This window comes from Lipotes vexillifer, unplaced genomic scaffold (genome assembly GCF_000442215.2).
Source record: "Lipotes vexillifer unplaced genomic scaffold, Lipotes_vexillifer_v1.1 scaffold302, whole genome shotgun sequence".
Lineage (NCBI taxonomy): Eukaryota > Metazoa > Chordata > Mammalia > Artiodactyla > Lipotidae > Lipotes > Lipotes vexillifer.
In genome coordinates this window covers 3,018,269-3,044,153 of record NW_006798913.1, presented here as the reverse complement: position 1 = coordinate 3,044,153, position 25,885 = coordinate 3,018,269, and the positions used below count along the sequence as shown (strand labels likewise).

The 25,885-nt window shown below is 35.5% G+C and overlaps 1 protein-coding gene across 3 annotated transcripts in view; it reads right to left on the bottom strand.

The window, feature by feature from the left end:
• Positions 1-25,885, bottom strand: part of HMGCLL1 (3-hydroxy-3-methylglutaryl-CoA lyase like 1) — a 144,969-nt gene that overhangs the window by 45,755 nt on the left and 73,329 nt on the right. For 2 of the 3 annotated variants that reach the window (XM_007471195.1, XM_007471196.1), the window contains 2 exons: positions 16,936-16,999; positions 12,502-12,690 (listed from right to left, as the gene is read on the bottom strand). In XM_007471195.1, coding sequence (XP_007471257.1) covers positions 12,502-12,690; positions 16,936-16,999 — 253 coding nt within the window. The remainder of the gene's footprint in view (positions 1-12,501; positions 12,691-16,935; positions 17,000-25,885) is intronic. The other variant, XM_007471197.1, reaches the window with a different exon arrangement.

Sequence of the window (25,885 nt, the reverse complement as noted above, 5' to 3'; positions counted from 1 at the left end):
AATAAAAGGAAAAACCTGTCAATTTCTTGGATGGGGAGATGATATTCTTATGTCAATCCTCTCTAAATTAGTCTAGGTATTTAATAAAATGGATATTTGGGGGATGAAGTTTGGGACAAATTCAGTTTAAAATTCAATTAGATAAAGTATATAAAAATAATTTAAACAGGTTTGATAAAGTGACTAATAAAAGGGTCATGCGATACTAGATTTCAAATCTAACATAAAGCCATGTTAATTAAAAATATGGTACTTACACGAATAAATGACCAAAGGGACAGGAAGAGGTAAGATAAACTGGCTTGGCATCCTTGTTCTACCACCTTTCAGATAAAGGGCTTTGGGCAACTGACCTAACCTTGGAAAGCCACAGTTGCCTCATGTAAAAAGTTATAGTTATAAAAATATTACTTCATAAGACTGTTATAGGGACAAAATAAAATAATGCATGTAAAACATAGTTTAAAAATTCAATAAATATCAGTCAATGTTATCACCGAATAGAAACTCTAGAGATCAACTCAAGAATATAACAACATAGTATGTGTCATAACAGTATTTTGTATCTCTAAGGAAAAAATAGGTTATGTAATAAAGGGATAGCAATGTGTTTATATAAAATATAGATTCTCATCTTGCATCATGAATAAAAATACAGTACAGTTGGATGAAAGATTTGATTATAAGAAATAAAGTCAAAGAAAAGATAGGTAATCAGTTTATATAAGTACTAAAGTTTTGAAGAACTCAAGGTCCTTCTCAGCAAAATTCCAAAGGCAGAAGCCATAAAGTGAACACAGTATTATCAGTGTTGGTCCCCGTCTTCCTTTACCCAGCATTTCACACCGAGGATCACCTCCTCTTTGATAGACTTCTTCCTTTAGAGTCTTGCACTTAAGACTGTCTTGGTTTTCTCCTACCTCATGAGTCACTATTTCTGTCTCCACAATATCTTGTTTTCTCTGATCTCTTAATGATCAATATTTGGTGCTCTATCCTTGGTCCTCTTTCTTCTCTATCATTTCATGCATTCCTTGGAATTAAATACTATATATACTCTGTTACTTCTAAATTCATTTCTTTAGCAAAGACTTCTCAACCCAAATCAATTCTTATATAACCAACTGCCTACATGTAAGGGTAAGGGGAGGGGAGGGAGTTATAGGAATCACGAAGTGCAGTTTATGTAGCTCAATATGCTATCAAATATTCCTTTGTTTTATGTAAATACATACACACACACACACACACACACACATCAAAGAGGCAGACCTCAGAGATCCTGCAGATTTGGTTCCAGACCACCACAATAAAGCGAATATCATAATAACACAAGTCACATGAACTTTTTGGTTTCCCAGTATATATAAAAATGATGTTTACATTATACTGTAGCTATTAAGTATGCAATAGCACTATGTCTAAAAAAAACAATGTATGTACCTTAATTAAAAAATAATGCTGTTGCAAAAATGGCACCAATAGACTTGCTCAACACAGGATTGCCACAACACTTCAATTTGTTTAAAAAAATCAAATAAAATAAATAATAAAGCAAACACTAATAAATTGTGGTATGCCTATATACATATATATATATATTCATATATATATATGAATGAGAATGACCTATTTTGGTAGCTAATACTAATCTTCCTTCTGAGGTAGGATTATAAGTAATTAAGTTTTCTTTATACTTATTTATATTTTCAAAATATTTGAACATCAACATTATTTTTTAGCCATTAAAAACCAACCAGTAGGAGGAGTGATGTCACTGTGAGGACAACATAGGTCATTCCTGCCTTTGCTCACCCTTCCAAGAAGAACAACTAACAACTATTCATGGTCAAGACACCACTGTGAGAATCCTAGAACACAAGGATGAGTCTGAGCACCCCTGCACAACAGACACCAAGAGACCTCATTAGAAGGTAAGAGAAGTGGCTACACACTGATCACCTTGCCTATCCCCCAGGCTGGAGCAACATTATGCCGAGAGCTCCCTCCTGAGCCTGTGACACTTCCAGTGGGAAAGAGAGCCCAGGGAAACATCCAGCCTCCACCCAGTGTTGTGGGTCGCTTTCTGGGAGCCCCTACTTTGACTTCACAGGGATTTCAGAAGAATCTTCAGGGGTCAACCACTGGGAATCTGACCATGACAGAGAAATTGGGTGGTGGTGGGGGGGGCTTGCAACAAGAGAACCTGTATCTTGGCAGCTCGAGTTCCTACCTGCAGAACCTAAGCAGTAGTGCCAGCCAGCAGTTTTGCTCAACTGCAGAAACCAAGTTCCTGTTGCAGTCTGACCAGGGAAATGGATGGGTGCAGGCCTGCCTAAGTCAGGTCCTCAAATAATGACCTGAGTTTTGGTGGCTCTAAGATCGTGATTTGCCCATTTCCAGGCAAGGTAACTGAGTCACAGCCCAACAAGCTTCAGAGTGTGACTGAAGGACCTGACCAGAAGGGCTGGTGAGAACACTTGGAAGCTTCATAGCCTGGCAACACTGGAGCCGAGAGGCAGGCAGGCAGTGCTGATCATCCACAGAGCAGAGCTATTACTGGGCAGGGAGGTTTCCCCTGCTACACCCAGGCAGGGGAATTAATCCATAGCCTCACCCTTGCCATCTCTATTCAACATAGTGCTGGAAGTCCTTGCCAAAGTAATCAGGCAAGAAAAAGAAATAAAAGACATCAGAATTGGAAAGAAAAAAGATAAACCATCTCTATTTGCAAATAATATGATTTTATATATTGAAAATCCTAAAGACTCCACCAAAAAACTGTTAAATGTAATTAACAAATTCAGTAAAGTTGCAGGATACAAAATTAATGTGCAAAAAATCAGTAGCATTTCTGTACACTAACAACAAATTATCTGAAAAAGAAATAAAGAGAATCATCCATTTAAAATAGTACCCCCAAAATACTTAGGAATAGGGGCTTCCGTGGTGGCACAGTGGTTGAGAGTCCGCCTGCTGATGCAGCAGACACGGGTTCATGCCCTGGTCTGGGAAGATCCCACATGCCATGGAGCGACTGGGCCCATGAGCCATGGCCGCTGAGCCTGTGCATCCGGAGCCTGTGCTCCACAACAGGAGAGGCCACAACAGTGAGAGGCCCGTGTACCGCAAAAAAACCCCAAAAAACTTAGGAATAAACTTAACAATGAAGTGAAAGATCTTTACTCTGAAAACTACAAGACACTGATGAAAGAAATCTAAGGCGACACACATAAATGGACAGGTTTCTGATGTTCACAGATTGGAAGAATTAATATTGTTAAAATACCAATACTACCAAAAGCTATCTATAGATTCAATCCAATCCCTACCAAGATTCCAATGACATTTTTTATAGAAGTAGAAAAAACAATCTTAAAATTTATATGGAAACAAAAAAGCAAAAGCAATTCTTCGAAAGAAGAACAAAGCAGGGGATATCACAATTTCCTGATTTCAAGCTATACGATAAATGTAGAGTAATCAAAACAGTGTGGCACTGGCACAGAAACAAACAAATAGACCAATGGAACAGAATCAAGAGTCCCAAAATAAACCAAGTATATAAGTTCAACCAATATTTAACAAAGAACCCAAGAATACTCAATGGAGAAAAGACAGTCTTTTTAAATAAATGGCACAGGGATAATAGATATTCACAAGTAATGGAATTAAACAAGGCCCCTGTCTTAAATCATTCACAAAAGCTAATGCCAAATGAATTAAAGACTTAAATGTAAGATCTGAAAATGTGAAATTCCTAGAAGAAAAAGTAGAAAAAATGCTTCTTGACAAGGGTCTTGACATTGATATTTTTGGATATGACACATAAATATAAGGAACAAAATTAAATATGCACCCCAATGTTCATAGCAGCACTATTTACAACAGCCAGGGCATGGAAGCACCTAAGTGTCCATCAACAGAAGAATGGATAAAGAAGATGTGGGGTATATATACAATGAAACATTACTCAGCCATAAAAAAGAATGCAATTTGCAGCAACATGGATGGACTGAGATATTATCATACTAAGTGAAGTAAGTCAGACAGAGAAAGACAAATATCATATAATAACAGAATCTAAAAAAAATATATAAATGAACTTATATACAAAATGGAAACAGACTCACAGACGTAGAAAACAAACTTATGGTTACCAAAAGAGAAAGGGCAGGTGAGGGATAAACTAGGAGTTTGGGATTAGCAGATAAACACCTCTGTACATAAAATAGATAAACAACAAGCACTTACTCTATAGCACAGGGAACTACATTCAATATCTTGCAATGACCTACAAAAAGAATCTGAAAAATAATATATATACATATATAGGTATAACTGAATCATGTTGCTGTACACAATATTGTAAATCAACCATACTTCAATAAAAAAATAAAATAAACAAGTGGGACTACATCAAACTAAAAAGCTTCTTCACAGCAAAAATAAAAAACAATCAAAAAAGTGAAAAACAAACCACCCACTTGGAAAAAGGATGTGCAAAACATACATCTCATAAGGAGTTAATATCCAAAATAAATTAAAAAGCTCATAGAAGTCAATATCAAAAACACCAAACACTCCAATTTAAAAAATGGGCAAAAGACCTGAATGGACATTTTTCCAAAGATAATACAAGAATGGTCAACAGGTAAATGAAAAAAGGCTCAATATCACTGGTCTTTAGGGAAATGCAAATAAAAATCACTATGAGATATCACTTCATGCATTTTAAAGTGGTTATCACCAAAAAGAAGGGATAACAAATGCTGGTGAGGATATGGAGAAAAGGGAAAATTTGTGCACTGTCGGTGGGTTTGTAAACTGGCACAGATCCTAGACAAAACAGTATGTAGACTCCTCAAAAAATTAAAAGTAGAATTACCATATGATCAAGGGATTCTAAGTCTGAAAATATATCCAAAGGAAATGAAAAACTATCTTGAAAAGATATTTGTACCTCCATGTTCACTGCAGTATTATTTACAATAGTCAAGACATGGAAACAATCTAAGTGTCCATTGATGGATGAATGGATAAAGAAGATTATATATATATATATAGATAGATAGATAGATAGATATTATAGATATATATATATATTTTATATATATATATAATATTGTATTATATATTATATATATTATATAATGGAATAGTACATATAATATATAATATCATATATAATATTATATAATTGAATAATATATATAATATTAAATAATATATATAGCATATTTATTATATATATTAATATATAATATATTAACATATATTTATATAAAACACATATAATGTAATATATAAATATATAATCTCGATTACATATTAATATATAATAATATATTATACATTATATATTACAATTAACATATTATATAATATTTAATAAATAATGTGACTATATACCACAGCAGTGATAACTATAGTCACATGATGTTGTACATTACATCCCTAGTACTTTATTTACCTTACTACCGGAAGTTGACCACCTTTCTGCAATTATACATTATACATGTAATATATATAATATATAACATTAATATATCATTAATATATTAATATAATTTAACCTTAATATATTATATTATATCATAATATAACATTATTAATATATTAATAAAATATATTTATATTATATATGTTAGTGAAATATATATTATATAGTATATTTCATTTATACACTGTATATTATATATTATGTATTATATATTATATATTCATATATTATAATATATTAAACATTACATATATTATTTATATTTCATCATATATAAAATCTTGATTGTATTTAAACAAAATATCAAATATTATGTGTAATATACAATATTATAAAATATAATTAATATATTAATATATGATTATTGTATATTAATATAATTATACAATATATTATTTATATAATATATTTATGTATTGCATTATATTGTATATAATATATACTATATATAAAATACATTAATATTATATAATATATTAATATATTATACATTATATAATATATTAATATTTCTAACATGATATAGGTATATTAATATATATTATCTTATATTATTATTATTATATAATATAACATATAATATGTAATATATTTTATATATTATATATATACGCACACGCACACTTGGTTTTGTCATTAGTGGTGAGCCTACAACCGTGAATTGGTTACATTACAATAGGCCAAAAAAATAGTTATGAGAATAATACTTTATGTTCAATACAAAACTACCAATTTCAAGCCAATATTTTTAAGGAAAAATCTGGGTCATGTTACATTAATGGGCAAGAGTATAAATATTCATAAAGTTTCCTTGTAAATAGATACTTTTGTGAGAGAAAAAAATAAGAAAAAAGAAACATGAAACGATATTCCAAAAACAAAAAGCTTAATGTGTTTCTATACAAACAACAGAGCAAAACAGCAAGATTTCCAAATTAAAGGCGCATGTGTTAAGATGTGACAAGTACTTGATTGAAAATAAGGTATTGAAAACGAGATCAAAACAATCAGATGAGATATTTACAGAATGAATTAGAGAGGTGCTCGAAAAGGTAGTGAGTTCTGAAATTTCCACTTCTTACGTCAAAGGAAAAATCATATCATATCCTGGCCCTAATCCCCATCAACAATGATCAATTTTTGTAACATTTGCCTAACTGATCAGCATGGATTAATTGCCATGGGAGAGGCAGAGCCGTTTGGGGCATCTTCTTTCTCGGTGAGTTTCAGGCTTATGATCTAAGTGTAACTCACTACATAAAGATTAAGTACTTTCATATTTAGCATATTAGAATCAAATTCACACACATTATTTTTAAAACTGATTATTTGAATTCCCGTTTAAAATGCCATCTAGCTCAGAAGGAGTTTTTTTCTAACTGCCCCTTCTGTGTATATAGAAACAGATAAAAGTTATATTATCTCTGAAAAAAAACCTGACCAATTACCTATAGTCAAAATCAGAGAGAAGTTTATATTAATAAAAAGATGTTGGAGATAAACAAAACAAAATTATTCATGTTTTCTCATTTTTATCACTAATATAAGCAATCCAGCCACTTGCAAAAAAAAAATAATAGAAAGGAACTTTGTTCACCTTTTCTTACTGACATTTATGGCTCAAAGCCCTGTTTTTAAGCACTTAAAAATTGGACAGTGTTAAACTTCTGCTGGACTCCCTGTTCTCTTTTATTTACTTATTTTTGTCTTAAAAGTAGTTTTTAAATACTTGATAGTATAGTTGATTTACAATATTGTGTTAGTTTACCTCTTTTATTTATTTTTTGATGATAACTTACACCTCATCCCACCTGAGAATATTTTCAACATAATACTGTACTGGAGAAAGTTAATTGTGTAGCAAAAAGCAAACAAGCAAGAAAACAAACAAAAACAAAGATTCTGGAGGTACTGAGTTAAACTAAAACAGTTTTCTCCACAGCAGGACTGCTCCGAGATTTTACATCTGAATCTAACATCTAAAACAGTGTCTGATAAAATGAATATTTGTTGAATAAATTAGTGATGCATTTTGTAAAACCTATGTAGGAGCATCCAGTTTTCAACTTTTTGTTTTCTTTCTTGCTCACTGATTTCTATTTAGCTCTTTAATAGATGTTGAATAAATGAATAATATCTAATGCATGTATTTACAAATTTACATATTTGCAAAGCAATGCTTTATGCCTCTGGCTCCTTGAGTAATAAAGGTTATAATATTATTGCTATTTGTATATCAGCAGTAGTAATAGTTTTGACTGTAATGACGGTAATAGTATGAAGTATCAACCAAATGCAGTCACCAAGACAAATGTTCTAGAAACCCTGCATCTCATCTCAGTTTTGTAAAATCTGAGGACATAAACATCATTGTACACATTCTATAGGTATAGAATTGAGAAGAGGATTTGGAATTCTAAAAATTTTCTTTGAGAACCTGAAAAACAAATTACATGAGGAAATTGTTTGGTAGCATTTAAACGTGGTTTAGCGAGAGTCAATATAAAGAAATGAATGCTTTGTTGTAAAAATTAGGTAAATGACTTGGCTCTTCTAAGAGAGAATGCTAAACATATGGAAAACATCATGAGGAAAGACACATTAACTAAATGTCTATTAAGTGTAAGAGAAGAAAAAGGCACATGGTATTTCTTTAGGGGAAAGCTAAATATTGCCTGTTCTACTCTCTTTGCTACCAGTTAATGTGGTACTGTTACTTGTGATATTGGAACTCATTTGTTTTACTCTGTTTTTACCCAGTTATGAAGACTCAGATCATTTGAGTGAAGAAAAACAGAGACTGTGCAATTGTTTAGTGTTAAGTAGATTAAGTAATTTGTTCACTGGTGTTTTACTTAGGTACTTGGGAATATGCAAAAGGGTGAGACTCAATTTTTACATAAAAAATTAAGACAAGTATATTGGACCATGTACATTTCTTCCATTACTGAAATGATGTACGTTTTGTCACCTCATTTTCTTGCTCTTTTGGGTTTGGGTGGTTATAAATATCCCCCACTCAAATCTATAGTGTCAATTATTTCTCTATATTAAAGAATATCTGATAATTACAAATTCTTGACTCCCATACAACCATGTACTGCCCTATAAGTCATATGTTTAAGTAATAAAAAAAAATACAATAAACCTGGGAACCCAAGAATGATCCTTCTATTACATTATTAGTATGTGCTTTCCAGACTGAGGGGGATGTTCCATTTATAACTCTCATTTGTTTCCTACTATCATGGCCAAGTTTCCACCTACTTCATGTCTCCTTGTCATTATTTTAACTTCCAGTTTGGAGCACTATAAACTATTTCCTAACCCCTAAATTGAAACAAATGATATCCACTCCACATGCACCAGCAATCTAACTAGAAGCCACTTCAAAGATTCCATTTTAAAGAATGAAGTATGGCCACTGCTTCCTGAAGCCAGAGTTAGCCTAGTTCATAACCAAGTGGGACTTTCTCTGATTTCCCTTCTACTTAAACACTGGCAGGTTTGGTTTTGGTTTTTGTTTTTGTTTTTTTCCTAAGACATTTTTTCTCCTCCACTCAAGGTAATCCTGGTTATTTTGTTGCTGCTGCTGCATTTATTGGGAAGGGGCCCTGGAGGACTCTGCCTCACTCAGCGTTGCCAGGGACCAACCAGTACACATGTCTGCAAAGACATTCCAAGACAATGCTCCGCTGTCTGTGTGAGTATACACCTCCCCAAACATTTACAGGCTGTCTCAGCTACACACAGTTTCAGAGAGCAGAAGTGTATATTTTTTCTTACACTGGCACTGGCTTATCAAACTGGATGAAAGTGGATGAAACTTTTTGAAAGTGGATGGCAGCAAACACAAACTCTACAACTCCAACATTAAACTGTTCATTTAAACTGGCCACTCGCACTGCATATTGCTTCTTACACAAGCTGCTCTTACCCTCTCCTCCATCCACTTACACTGTGACTACACGTCAAGGTTTGGGCAATACAACACCGCCATGCTCCAAGTGCACTTTCCCAGGCCCCTCGCCTCCCTTCTGCCCTCCCACCTCACGTACATGCTTAGAGCTTGTGCACATAGTAAAAGAACAGAAAACACAATGACAGATACTTGTGGACACGTTTCCTGCTAACTTGTACAGGAGATGCCAAAGAGCAAAATATCCACCCTTCCCCTGACAGACATACACACACACATACACACCTAGATATACAGATACACATAGACACATACACACAAATACACATATACATGTACACACACATGCATACGCACATATGCATATACACATACACACATATACACATGAACACACAGAGACACACACAGGCATACACACAGAGAGAGACATAAACACACACACATACACATACACACATAGACACATACACACACACACCCCCCAAATAATTCAGCTTAAATTGAAGATATGTTCCTTCTGAAAAGATTTATATTCTTCCTGACATCTGTAGGTGCTACTAATTCACACCCATTTGAAAATAATTTGCCTACTTGAGTCTTTCACATTCTGCAAGCAATGTGAATTTCAACCCTAAACTCACAACAGGGTCAACAAAAAGTTATGACATATAAAGGGAGCTTGTCTATTTCTCCTTCACCCATAGCCAAGACCATTAGAATAAATATCCTTGCCGCCTTCTCCCGTTGTTAGGTGGTTTTTGCTGGTTCACCCTTTTTGACTGAAGTTGTGGTGTTTTTATTGCGGGGTGAGGGGCCTCAGCCTTATACAGGTTCTGGCCTCTGCTCCCCATCTTGCTTGGGCCCAAGGTTCTTTCCTGTCCCCACCCCGTACTGCTGTTACAGTATGGATGGGCAAATGCCCCAGAATTGCAGTCCGCATCTCTTTGTAAATGGAGACTCTGCAGTTCTTCTAATTCAGCGAATGTTATAAAGCTCAGGTTCCCCTCTGAATACAATAGTCGTCTTTCAGCTCCTAGGACATGCTCTTCCCTCTCCAAGGCCTTTTGCCCGGGTGGTGTTTCATGTGCTTGAACATTCTTCTCACACATTGATGCCCATACACACACACAAATGCATGCACACACACACAGACACACACACAGACACACACACACACACACACACACACACACACACACACCCCTTATTGAGGTTCCTTTCTTCTCATTCTTTATATCTGATTTTAAATCTTACTTTCTCAGACAGCCTTAACTGTCACAATCACAATGGGGTAACAGCAATATTTTGCAGTGGGGCATTTTCAACAGGCAGAGTTTCCAGAATCAGATCTTTGGGTTCCCAGAATGTGCACTATAGCCCTGGATCCCAAAACCCTAAACTATCACTCATTATATAATAAATATGGTACATGAAATGAAATATGCTCAAGTGAAATGTGCTACATGAAATGAAATATGCTAAAGTGTTACCATCTAGAGGATATATCCATATGAGAAATGAGAGAGACTCACAGACACACAGACCTCTCCAGGAACTTGCTGGTGAGGAACACTTAATAAGTTACAGTTGCAGCTGAACACAGAATCCTGAAGTGATGCCTAGTTCTCTATTGTTTTAGAAACTAGAATAGAGAAGGAAAATTGTCAAAATGCCCCAAAGTCCATGGGATATCATTTTTTCTTCTAATTCAATACAATGTTCCTTGCCTGCTTCCAGAGGACAAATAAGGATTTGTGCACATATGTTAAGCCCTTGTGGGGCTTGATATTCACCGTTTTTTTTAACTTCTGCCAAACAACTGTGCACTGCAGGATGATGACATTAAGCTTTATGTATTGATTTTCAGCCTCACCAAAAAGCTTTCAGACACTCTTATCTTTAGTTGTCAAAATCTTGGGTTCGAAGAACATCCAGTGAATCTATTTTTATCCGAGTTTAAGAAACAACATCAATTTAAAAATAAATACCTTAAAATGCAATTTATATCTATTCTTTTCAATAAATACATTAAAAAGAACTGAGGTACCATTAGAATGTAATAAGCAATTCTTAATCCTCCAACTTTCTAGCTCTCTTGATTTTGATCAGAATATACTTGATAAAAACCAGGAGTTCTTTCAAAAGGATGCTTGCCAACATCAGGAAGACATCTTAAACAAAATAGTCTATATTTCAGCACATCTCCTCATCACAGAGCACCAAATTATCCAAAAGAGCATAAGTTACATGATTACAACAGTACACACTACTATCTCTGTGATTTGCGCTCCTCAAAAATGCCATCATTTTTCAATCTATCAACTTTTCAGGCTGAGAGCAAGTGGGAGTTGAAAAAAGCAGACATAGGTCTGAGAAGATTAATACATTTAAAAAGAACAAATTCAGGGATTTTTATCAAATCAAATGAACAGTAATAAGAGACATCATTGCCCTGAAAAGCATGGGCAATTTACAAATATTTCCTGAGTGCACATCATGTGTCAGGTACTGTTTAAATGTCTCTTGATTTTTAATCTAGTTTTTCTTCTGTCATATCACACTGCCTCCCTTCTAGATTTCTACCAACCAAGTTACAGCTATTCAATGTTCTCCCTTGATTCTAAACCTAACCACAGTGTTCAAACAATGGCTCGATTAATGTATATTTCTACAATAACAATTTCTTACTGGGTCAGCATGTTAGGAAACTAGGAGAGAAGGCTTGGCATGGAGTTGGGAGCCCCAGTCTCTGGTCTCAACTCCAGCACTTTGTAGCTGTGTGATCTTGGGCAGGTTACGTAACCTCCAAATCCTGTTTCCTGATACGTAACAGGTTAATGCTATGTATACTGCAAAGGTTGCTGTGAGGGTTAAATGAAATAACGTACATGGAAGAGGTGAACAAAGGGCTTGGAACACTGTGGATGCCCAATAAGTATCAACACTTGAATCTCAAAAAAAAAAAATGTTATATTCATAGCAATTTATAAATATTGTCTCACTAAAGCTCTTAATATGTTTATATGGCAAATAAATATACACATCTTTACACATACACACAAATAATACAAAATACCTGAAGGGCCGTAAGGATATTTGCTAAGGCTTGTCCGTATGTGTCATGACAGTGAACAGCAAGAGCCCTGGGTGGGATTTCTTTCATGACACTTTCCAACATCCTCTTCATGCTTCCTGGAGTTCCCACTCCAATTGTGTCTCCCAGGGAAATCTCGTAACAGCCCATGCCATACAGTCTCTTAGATACCTATCAAGAAAAGTGACAAGCTAGTAAAACTATGGAAATGAACACACTCAAACCCTGTTGCTCCTTAGCAAACATCATCTAAAAGTAAACATCACAACTAAGATAACTTGCATATCCACGGAAAATGTATATTTTAGTTTTCTAGTCCTTTTCCTTGCTCATTAAATCCCAAGCATTATATAAAACTTTGAATGACATTCCTGTAATTATCTTTCTCTAATATTCAAGTTTGCCTCAGAATCGTATCTATTTAAGTAGCTACATGTTCATTTATGAAATTATAAGCTACAATGTCATTTATGGGAGGCTTATTTTCTCAGCCCTTTAATCAAACAGAAGCATCACAGATTTACTTTGGAACTAGTATTTCTCAAGGCGGTCAAGAGATGTCAATCAAGTAGCTTTGTAATCGATACAGACACTTGATATTTTTGGCTTAAATTTTCTAGCTCATAAATAGATGCTTTTGAGTCTGGTAAATTTTGTGCTCCCTTCAAGCCAAATAACTGATGTTACTTTCAAAGAGCAGTATGAATTTTCATGAAGGCAGCATGGTATGTTGACAAAGACATGGCTTCTGGAATCAGACAGGCCTGGATTGAAATCTCAGCTGCCACAAATGCTAGTCATGTGATACTGGGCAGAAGATGAACCGTTTGAAGACTCAGTCCCTATTCTGTAAAATACAAACAATAAAACACCATTATTTAGCATGTTTTCTAAGCCTTACTACTTAATTTTTCAAAATCACAATAATAACAATGAAGTGAGTGTTGACATGTTTGGTTGTGAAAATGAGAATATATAAAAATCACTTTGTGCAAAATCAGACACATGGTCACCCCTTAACTCATGGCTTATGTGTGTCTTTGCTGCTTATTTTACATCAGGTGCTGCCCTAGATGCTGGGATATGCTGGGGATGCAGATGTTAAGGGTACAGGCTCAAGGTATTATGGAATCTGGAGTCAAGTGAGGACAGACCCTAACCAATTCCACACAGGAATGTGTAAACACAGCTAACATAATAATTTTGGAACAAAGAAACAGGATTCTAAGAGCATGTAGCAAAGGAAATTGACCTAGATCTGTCAGGCAGGAAGGGGCTCAGGGACAGCCTGAGATAAAGTCAGCATCAACTTGTCGAAGAGGTTGCTGAGGAAGGGTGTGAGAAGAACATTCAGGTGGAATTTCAGGCAGCTGAAATATCAAATACTAAGGGGATTCCAAGTAGGAAGAAAGGTCATGGGAATTCCCTGGTGGTCCAGTGGTTGAAGTTCCACACTTCCACTGCAGGGGGCACGGGTTAAATCACTGGTAGGGGAACTAGAATCCCGCATGCCCCGGGGTGTGGCCAAAGGAAAAAAAAAAAGGAAGGAAGGTCAGATGCAAAGGACAGATGTGACAAGAAAGCAAAAAAACCAAGGGGGGAATGGGGCCCCATAAAGCTGGGGAGGAAGGCCCGGGGCAAAGCGCACAAGTAGTACACACAGCCTTGCAAACTGACCGGGTTTAGGATTTTGGTTGAGGTGTCTATCATAAGAGCAGTAGAAAGCCTTGACCAAATGTGGAGTAGTGGTGACATAATGGGATTTATGTTTCAGAAAGGCAGTATCAATACAACATCAAAAATAGTTTGAAGGGAACTCAGAAGGGCTACCTAGTCCAGGTAGGAGACAATTATTGGATAGAAACTTGGATAAAAAAAGCATAATGCTGATTCTCCTCTTTCTTCTCCTTTATTTAAAAAGGTACATACATTCAACTGTTAAATATCCAGGTCTTTGGAATCATATAGAAATCATGTAGATGACTAACTGAATTTCTCTCTTCATTTCCATCTGTATGTTTTTAGCCTCACATAGATAATTAATCACCTCAAAACTGTCTATTAAATGCTGGAATTTCTTAATGGCCACATAGAGAAGAATGAGGCTTCCATCCAAGTGGCTGGAGGAAAATCCTAAGTGTGGGGTCAAGGCAATCCAAGGGCTACAAGAGTGGCCGGAAGGAGGGGATGGTCACTAGCCCCCAATTCTTCTGAGAAGTCAAGACAAGGACTGAATAGGATCTCGCACTTCTTGACCCAGGTGCTCCGTAGTGATCTTAACAAAGAGGGATTTCAGTGGAGTGAACGGTCTAGATGTCATTTTGGAGACTGATGGAGAGTTGGTGGCACAAGGGTAGATGGGCACCACTGCTGCAGGCAGCCCTTTGAAGAAGTGTAGATGTGGAAGGATGGAGATAGATCATCGACAACTAGCCAGGGATGCTGACTTAAGGAAGGAAGTTTTCACATGGAAGAGGCTTGAACATGTTCGAGTATCAGTGGGAAGGGCTCTGCAGTTGCATATACAGGGGAGTAAGCGACAGGAAGGACTAGAGGCTTCAACAGAGGGAACACTGTTTGCAAGAGTCATTTGGGAAAGGAGACAGGGAGTTGTTCCACACAGGGGAGTGTGGAACAGAAGACCAGGTAAGGTTGCTGGTCATGAATTCCTAATGCTTCCAATCTGCCTGTTCCAGGATTCTCTTCAGCAACCCCCGTGATATTATGGAGCAGAAATGCAGAGCCTGAGACTGTGTGTGGTCTGTCCAGAGGTGGCACAAGCCAGAAGGAATAAAAACAAGGGGAGGGTGTATAGGCAGAGTTGGGTTCAGGTTTTGTGGGATCTGAACTTATACTATTTTGGAAATGTTCTTTATGAAAAGAATATAGAGGGACTTCCCTGGGGGCGCAGTGGTTAAGAATCCACCTGCTGATTCAGGGGACACGGGTTCGAGCCCTGGTCCGGGAAGATCCCACATGCCACGGAGCAGCTAAGCCCGTGTGCCACAACTACTGAGCCTGCGTGCTGCAGCTACTGAAGCCCACACGCCTAGAGCCCATGCTCTGCAATGAGAAGCCCGTGCACCGCAATGAAAAATAGCCCCCGCTTGCTGCAACTAGAGAAAGCCCGTGCACAGAAACAAAGACCCAACGCAACCAAAAAGTAAAAAAATAAATAAAAATTAAAAAAAAAATAAAAACAGTAAACTGATTTTTTTTTAAAAAAGGATATATAGTTGTGAATATAAATTAATAACATAGCCTTAGAAGGGTCCCATGCCAGGGAAGGACTGCAAAATTTCAGCTTCATGAAGATGCAAACTATTATACATTGGATGGATAAACAACAAGGTCCTACTGTATAGCACAGGGAACTATATTCAATATCCTGTGATAAACCATAATGGAAAAGAACATGAAAAAGAATACATATGTATAACTGAGTAACTTTGCTGTATAGCAGAAATTAAATGCAACATTGTAAATCAACTACATTTCGATACAATTTTTTAAATATTTAAGTTTCATTATTTTATAGTATTGATGTATCTGCCTCTGTGGGAAATTTTCTTGCTTAATTAATAGATTATGGTATATCTCTCACTGGAAAACATCTGCAGTTCAAATGAATACAAGAAACAGGAATGGCTTTAGCCAAACTGAAAGTTTATCCTGTCTAAAGTTCGATATTCTAACAATCGCATCTTCACTGCTTCAGCACAGCATTCCTAAACTTATAAAAATTAACCTTAACAGCAGTGCACAAGAATATGCTGTTTCATATACAAATGAGTTTTGAGTCTAATATAATTTCAAAGACAAGCATTTTGTATTCATTGGTATCAATAAAGAAAAAGGAAGAGGAAGTAGAAAATGAACTTCAATAAGTAGGTCCTTAATGACTATAATCAATTGCTATAAAATTGCTCTGGAATAATAGCAACTTGAATCTCAGCAGAAAGAGCTATAGAATCTCAAAGGAACAAAAACACAGAAGCAGTATATACTCTGATACAAATGCCAAAATACGCAGGAGACAACAAAGGGACACTACCTGAGCAACCAAGGCAAAGTTTGAGTATATGTGCAAAAACCGCCCCAGAATTCTGATAGAAAGTAGAAAGGTTGCTCAATATGTTCTATTCACATAAAAACAAATCAGGTGTTTTTATTCCCTCAAACTTTGGACACCCATATGATAAGAATCAAATGTTAACTCTGGACAGTGATAGGCACTATCTAAGTCTTTAGTGTTAAAATAAAACTATTATCTAAGTGATCAAATAAATGCTTCCCAGTCTATGGCTCTCCTTGGTCTAGTTGTGCAAATGCAATAAACATTAGGAAAAACAGCCCACTTTTAAAAATAATACACATCATTTTACCATGAACCAGAAAACCAGGTGTATATCTTACTTCTGTTACTTTCTGCGGTGTGATGTTTCCTTCATATGGACAGCCCAGGGCACAGGATACATACCTAAATTTAAAATACAGAGCCATATAAATATGCATCTGGTGGATAAGCCATTTCCTAATTTCCATTTTATAAAAATGAAGAAATAGCCAAAGAGTCATCAAGAAAATTTATTTTACTCTATTCCTTCATTATTATTCTCAGACCAAACAAAAACAATTGGGAACATTTTAAATTTAACTCACATTTTAATTTTTCTAATAATTACAATTTGATGTACATTATTTGATGGCAGATGGGAATAAGACAAGTGTTTATCTTGTGAGGTTGCTTAAACTATAGCAATATGTGAACATTCAAAGCAGAAAATACCAGTGAAATATATTGTTTTATTTCAGTAAGTATATACATTCAACTGTTAAATATCCAGGTCTTTGGAATCGTATAGAAAGCATGTAGATGACAAACTGAATTTCTCTCTTCATTTCCATCTGGATGTATTGGCCTCACGTAGATACAGTCATTAATCACCCCCAAACTCCCAGAACTGATCACAACCTCAAAGTTCACCTTGTTTATCTCTCATGGGTGTACCTAAAAATCATCCCCAACAGAAGAGTGTCTAGTCTATGTTTAAAAGGCTCCAAATAAAGATATTCCATAAGCTTCTTCAACAATATAATATAAAAAGTCAAGCCTTTCTTGAAAGGATGATGATACATTTCCATCTTAAAGTATGAAACTTTAGAAAAAGCCTCTTTTAGCTATTTTCAGCTCAACACCAATCCCATTTTATTAGTTTTCTCAGAGACTTTACAACACTTGTATTAAAATAATGTACCATGTGTCTGATCATCAGGAATGAAGCAATTCACATGAGGGAGAGAGGGGTTGTGGGGAAGAAGGCTGGAAACCCAGTTCTTTGGGCCAGAATATGAAAGGCTTTAGATAGCAAGCCCTTGAATACTGTGCCATGGAGCTGAAACTTTGAGATCCCTCAAAATTATTTTGAGACATTCGTATGACAAGATCAAGTTTGTTTTCCAGAAATGCAACTCTTCATAAATTCTGGAAGTGGGTGCCAAAGGAAAGATGGAGGCAAAAACATGAGCAAAGATGATCCCGTGTTTCCTCGATTGAATGTATATATGTGTGTAACTGAATCACTTGGCTATACAGCAGAAATTAACACAACATTATAAATCAACTATACCTCAATTTTTAAAAAATGCTGTCAATTGGAAGATACACTAATTTCACAACAGGTTTTGGGGTAAACACATGTAATATAGATTCAATAATTCAATACATATTCATTGATCCTAAAGATATAATCAAATTTCAAAAGTATTAAAATGTGAATAAAAATTGGGTTTTGGAATTAAAATAACTAAGCTGTTCCATAAGCCAGGCAAGCAGTTATGAGGACAGAGAAGGAGAAAAAGAGGATAAAGTCAAGTAAAATTTGAAAGCCTATGCTGGACAGGAAACCCATCTCTCTGCTCTTTCAATCACTATAATTTGAGCTTAATATTCAAATAATTTGTATAAATTTACTCAAGATATGCAGAAAAGAAAATGTTCTTTTCTTTTTTAAACATCTTTATTGGGGTATAATTGCTTTACAATGGTGTGTTAGTTTCTGCTTTATAACAAAGTGAATCAGTTATACATATACATATGTTCCCATATCTCTTCTCTCTTGCGTCTCCCTCCCCCCCCCCCTCCCTATCCCACCCCCCCAGGCGGTCACAAAGCACAGAGCTGATCTCCCTGTGCTATGCGGCTGCTTCCCACTAGCTATCTATCAACAGGTACAATGATGATAATGTGTTGAAAAGAGAAGTACATTTATTCTGAACCCCAAATATCTAGATGTGATTAAAAAGAAAGTCCAAGCTATTCATTTACATGCAATCCCTCTAAATGCAAAAACAAAAACAAGCAAAAAAAACCCAACAAATGTAAGACAATATAAAACAAATAAACCTCTCTAGCATTCTTTTTTTTTCTTTTTTTCTTTTTTCTTTTTTTTCTTTTAACATCTTTATTGGAGTATAATTGCTTTACAGTGGTATGTTAGTTTCAGCTTCACAACAAAATGAATCAGTTATATATATACATATGTTCCCATATCTCTTCCCGCTTGCGTCTCCCTCCCTCCCACCCTCCCTATCCCACCCCTCCAGGCAGTCACAAAGCACCGAGCTGATCTCCCTGTGTTATGTGGCTGCTTCCCACTAGATGTCTACCTTACGTTTGGTAATGTATATATGTCCATGCCTCTCTCTCGCTTTGTCACAGTTTACCCTTCCCCCTCCCCACCTCTAGCATTCTCTTAACTGAAAAGTAACAACCTGGCTATAGCTGCCCCTTTATGCCATGACCCTAACTCTCTCCATGTGCATTTTCACTCACTAGAGTTTTCCCTCTGAGTCCTTTCCTGGTCTATGGTTGGCCTGCTCTTCATTCTCCATTGCATGTTATCTTCATATGTTCTTCTCCACCCTTCTTTAACCTATTCACATGTGGGGCTACTTTCTGCAAAGTGAATGCAGTGGTTCTTAACCATGTTCATTAACTGTACTTTAACACTCGAAAGCAGAGGTTGGCAAGATAAGTCCCAGAGGTCAAATCCTGCTCATGGCTCTTTTGCAAATAAAAATTTTATTGGAACAAAGCCATGCCCATCTGTTTACCTATATTCCATGGATATTTTGCATTATAGCAGCAGAACAGTAGTTGCATCAAAGACCATCTGGCCGACAAAACCTAAAATATTACTATCTGGCTCTTTACACAAAAAGCTTGCCAACCACTTGTAAAAAGTGAGGGATTTTTGTGAGTGTGAAATGGCCTCCCTCATGATGAAAATAGGCTACCACGTCTGCTTTGACTGGTGGCAGAAGTCAGTTTCTAGACCTCTGCTCTTCTCTGACAATCTATTACAATGCTTCTCAATCTTGGCTGTACAGAATCACCTACGGAGCTTAAAAAACAAAACAGACACTGGTGGGTAGGACACACTCCAAACCAATTAAATTAGAAACCCAGGGAATAGAATCTAACCACTACTTATTTTAAAATAATTTTCAAAGTTCCATTAAGCTGCCAAAATTGAAAACCACTAAACTATTAGCAATACTTCCTCACCTGGATTGTTGGATTGACACCCTTATGTAAAAGTGATGTTACACAGCCATGAGAGTATCTAATCTCAGGGATTTCCTCACTGCTACCCCGCAGCATCTATCTTTGATTGGACCCACAGCATTCACGACATTTATCCATCTTGAATTGGCTGATGGTTGATTTCTTATAGACTTATTCCAAATAGTTTCTACTCTGCTAGCCCTGACCTGCAACCTCTCCATTTCTTTTTTCTTTTCATTCCTTCCTTCTGGTTCAATGTCCATTTTATTGAACTACAGCCTTTAGTAATTTTTTCAGCAAGGGTAGACTTTTACAGACTACTTTGTCAACAAATGGTTTTATTTCACTTTTATCAATATATAATAGTTTGGCTAGGTATGGAACTCTAGGTTGACAGGGTTTTTGTTTTGTTGCTGCCATTTTGAACATATTATTTCACTATTTCTCATCTCAGTTTTGCTGATGAGAATTTTTCTGTCTAATGATAATTCCTTTATTTTTATAGTATTTTTTTCTCTACTGCTTTAGGATTATCTGTTTATACCTAATATTCTACATTTTATAATGAGTATGTCAGGACTTGTTATACTTCTTCAATATTAACATTAATGCTTTTGCTCTTTTCTAGAAAATCATCAAAGTACTAGTTCATCAAAATATCTATTTTCCCTGTTTTCTCCCTTCTGGGAATTCTATTAGGTATTCTCTCTTAATTTCACTTTCAAAATTTCTATTATCTTTCTGTGTTTCATGATTGCAGTTTCCTCAAATTCTACTTCCAGACGACTAATCCTCTCTTCAACTGTAATCTGCTGTTCAATGCAATTGTTGTTTTTATTTAACACATGTATTTTTATTTCCATTTCTTTTTCTTAAATCTTCATTCTTTTTTCCATAAAGACCTGTCCTTTTATTATGTTCTTCCTTTGCCTTTATAAATAGGTTGAGCATTAATTTACAATATCCTTTTCAAATTATTCTATGTCCTTCTCTTCAGTGAAAATTCTCCTGCTTTTTCTTTTTCTTCTGCTTATTTTTCTTAGGATAGTTTGTTTCCTCATGTGGCCTGTCATTTTTACCATTAGTGCCTTTTCATGGTGATTTCAGTTTCTGTAGAAGTTCCTGAAGTGACAGTCCTGAGTTATTTTAATGTTCCTATAAAGTATATCTAATTTCCTTTTTCTCTTGCCTTGAAGACTTTACCAGTTCCCAGGCAAATGCCTACCTTCATTTCTCAATTTGGGTTTCCACAATACTCATATGTCATAAATCCAAAACCCATAACACTGGCACATATTTCAGTGACTTTGCACTGGCAAGGAAGTGCTTCCAGGCTCCAAAAACACTCAGTTCCAAATCCAGTCTTAGCAGAACATCTATCTTTTCCCATATAGATTTTAAAATCCCATTTCCAAGCCACCAGGGATTATATCTGGAATAGATACCCCCGTGTGTTAGTGGCATCAGCCTGCATCCTTACCACACTTTCTTTGATGAAATCTGAGGACTTTGTTTTCTTTTCTGATCTTGGCTATATGTTTTACAAGTTGTTATATTTATGTGTCTGTAATGGGAACAGAAAAGGGAGTCTCTGTATTAGCTCAGTCCCCTATAGTCTCTCTTCCAGGAACAAATTCCCAATATTCTTATGAACATTACAAATCGATTGCTTGACACATTCACATGGAGTATGAAGCTCAATAGATCCAAAATGATGCTCATTCCTGTTTTCCCCACATTTGCCATTAAAAAAAAAAGATACAGTCATTTTCAGCCATTAAATCACTTGAAGGTCAGCTTTGAGAACACGTTCATTAACCACCATTAGCTGGTTCTTCCCTCCAGGCTCTAGAGCATATGAGCTCTGCTAGCGCCAGCCCACATGGACAGAACAGTACCCAAGCCCCTCATCAGGATGGTCACAGATGTCACCTAAGTGCCCTCTTTGCCTCTAGTCTCACACCACTCCCTCATTTGCACTCCAATATCTGTTGCCAAAATAATATTCCTAGAGCATATTTTTACACTCTGAAAATCCTTAATGGCTTGCCATTGTCTACTGAATAAACTTGATATTCAAATTCAGCAATTTATGAAGCCTCATCTTCCTACCTCTCTTGCATTTCACGGCCTCAAAAGCTCTTATTACAGTAAATATAAACTTCTCCATCTTATCCAAACATTTCTGGAGATTTCTCTTCACTATGCCTTTGCTCTTTGTAGATTTCCTACCCTGCCTGAGGAGGCCATCATTTCTGATTATGTTTCCACATTCTTACCAATTTTTAATGATTTCACTTTATTGACACCTCCATGAAGGCTTCTACAAATAACTCCAGAGAAATTTAATACAGTCTTAATTTGAACTTTCATAGTATTTATCTGCATGTCTCTTAAAGTACTTGGCTTTTTTGACCATATAATAATTATCTCTATACATATTACTTCCTCAGTCTGCTAGGAACTCTTCGAAGTTAGGCTTTTTTTTCATTTTCATTATTACACATAGCATCACAAGAGAGCACACTATATAAAACAATATTTCTTGAATGAACTAATGCAAAAATATGTTAGTAAAGATGTCATTTTAACCTTCTGAATAATTTCCTATGAAATTCCTAATCTTTACAATCAACATATAGCCAGATTCAGGTTCTTAACATTCTAAATTCTGTAGTCAGAGATGACAGCACAGATTTGGGAGTTCAGACTTGGAACCATGTTTTAAACATTATGTAGGATGACAGGGTAATACAGGAATCACCAACCATATTAAAGCCAATTGTACTAAAATTACAATAAACTCTGGATAGAAATGTGAGTTGTTTTATTTTTATTTGTGCTTGCTGATGCCAGTTATCAATATTATGCAAAATCATGACAAAAGATAAAACAGAAGCTTTCAAGTTTTTAACAACTTTGCCTAGCAGAACTGAATCATGAAAAATAACCTACAGTTAGGCCTTACTCAGGTCTACCTTCCCACAATTAGCCCATGTTCCTCAAATCATCCTGGCATAAAGGAACCAAAAGACTGGGTAAAAACCTTGAATAAATATCATAAACACTTGGAGTGTAAAGAGTCAACCACTGCTATCCTCAGAAGAGAAAAACAATACCAAGAGTGATGAGATGAGATGACATGTAATGTCAATTAAAGGTAATTAAGACATTTAAATATAGGAACAAGTTTGATGAACCCATGAAGAATATATCAACCTATAAACAATATAAAATAGCATTCCATTATTAACAAGCCACTTATAAATAAAGTTGAGAGCCTATCATGCACTTATCTCTGTGCATGATATAAGAAACAATGACCTTCCCTTGGTCTCAAAAAGCAATTCTGCTAAAATTCTCCTTTTGCTCTAAAATGCAAATTTCACAAGAAATGACAAAACACATTCTTTACTCAAAATCTGTACATGAAGCTATTTAGATGTGACTTCATAAACACAACTTACACATATTAACTGTAGCTGGATATGTGTTATCTGGCAGACAGCCGTGACAGAATAATATGTGAGGCTAAAATAAGTAGAACTCAAACAAAACATATGTACAAAAGAAAATAATTTTAACAGATGTCTCACTGTTAGAGTTTCATATGCCATATTTAGGTAGATGATGATTTGAATTGCTCTTCCATGCCAATGCAAAGGCCTCAGTTTAACAGTAGAACTTGGAAAGAAACTTTGACCAATAAGCTGTCCACTTATAGGAAGATGGTGCCATATACGCAAATGAATTCCACTGGGATAGATTACCCGATGGAACACATTTGCTTCATCAATGAGAAACACTGCCTGCCAGTCACTGTGTATTTAAAACACTAAGCCCTAAACAAGGAGGCTCATTATCTTACTCAATAAGGCTGCTATTTCAGGATCAGGATCCATAATGGCATTTTGCATGAGGCAGGGGAAGGATAGAAAATACATGCTCACATGACCTAGATGGTTTGGCTAACAAACAAGTAGGCTGCAAATTCTTGAAGAAACGTGTTGAGTTACAAATTCTCCCTCCAAGGGAAATCCAGTGAAAGCTGACCATTTTGAGAAAGAACACTGAGCACTGACTTCACAGCTGTTAGAAAGAGTTGCCATTTTAAAGGTTAGAAATTATATAGGGTTAGGCAACCAGTCAAAAATAACTAAGCACAGGAAGAATTTCCTAACCTTGAGGGTCTTTCCTCAAAGAAATTGGTCACTGATATAAATGATACAGAATTTTATTTTATTTTAATTTTATTCAGAAGCATTTAAAAACCGATTGGGTTTTCATTGGCTTTGTATAAGAAGAAAGTAGGTGATGAAGGTGACAGTAGGTGAAGAGCTATATAAAATATGCACCTCAGACTCATTATGGTTCTATGAAACCCTGATTCCTTGTCTCCTCCAAAATATCTATTAATATTAAGCACATTGCAATATTAATCATATTGCAAAACATTATCGCATCCTAAAATTGTCTTTGTTTTTCCATACCTAAACGTTATCTGTGGCTGTATTAGTTTAATCGCTAATTGGCTTTTTATTCTTCCTTCTCATTATTTTGTATGTCTACTTTTTCTGGGAATTTGAGAATAAATTCAGCATTGACAGTTCATGGTGAAATATCTTTGCAATTTGTATTTTCTTTAACAGTGGGTGAATAATTTTGTTTGGCTCCTAAAAATGTTATCAGTTGACTTCTTTCAACTTTCAGTAGGCTCAGACTTTCAGGAAGTTAATCATAGATCAGATCATTCTAGGCCACTTTATAGAAGAGGCCTAAGATGTTATCATGTAAAAGCACATTGCTTTGATATGCACACCTGCTGACTTTGTGAATTTATAACATGTTTATAAGCATCTAATAATGAAATGAATAAGGCACCTTAGAGATAGTTTCCTTTCTAAATTAATATTTTCACAAGAAGAGTGAGCATGTGATTCTTGTGACATCATTAAAGAGAAGCTGATACTCACTTCAAACAAAAAGGAATAAAACCTGAATGCCTGAATTGGGGAATTGGGATTGACATGTATACACTGATGTGTATAAAATAGATGACTAATAAGGACCTGCTGTATAAAAAAATAAATTAAATTAAATTAAAAAATTAAACAAAAAAGAAAAAAAAAACCTGAATGCCTTATATGATAGATGAGAACACTACTTCATATCAGAGGGATTTTTCAATTTTAAACAGATTTTGACAAACCAAGGATAATTCTTTCAATAAATGCCATTGATAAAAAGAAAGAAAGCAATTAAATTTATAACAGGCTTCTATTTTTCTGTCTTTTTAATGTTTTAAAAATTAAACAGATAAGAGAAAAATAACCTCCATTTTTTAAACATATGTGAAATACACATTAAAGAATGAAGTCCAAAATGTAGACATTTCATTGCTCTCTAACATACACTGTATGTGCAGCAGTAGTTAGCTGACTCTGCATTTTATGTCAACGATCTGGCACCATGTCTTTCCCCAATGTGTCCCATATGTTACATAAAGTTCGGAGCATGTATAAAAAACGTGTACATAGGCATATGTATGTGTGTGTTTCTGGGAGGGGAGGAAACAAACAATAACCTTCATAATTTTAATAAAAGCTGCTATTTAGAACATATGAAACTTTACTGTTTTTATAGAAGCTTAAATGGCTTTAGTGAGCCTTTATGTGTCCTGCCTCATGGCCTTTATATCTGACAGCAGCTGGCGATATACATTTTCTGGGTGATGATCCATGTTGATGCAGCTGTTGCCATAGTAACATTGGCTGGAGCATCTACTTCAGGTTCAAC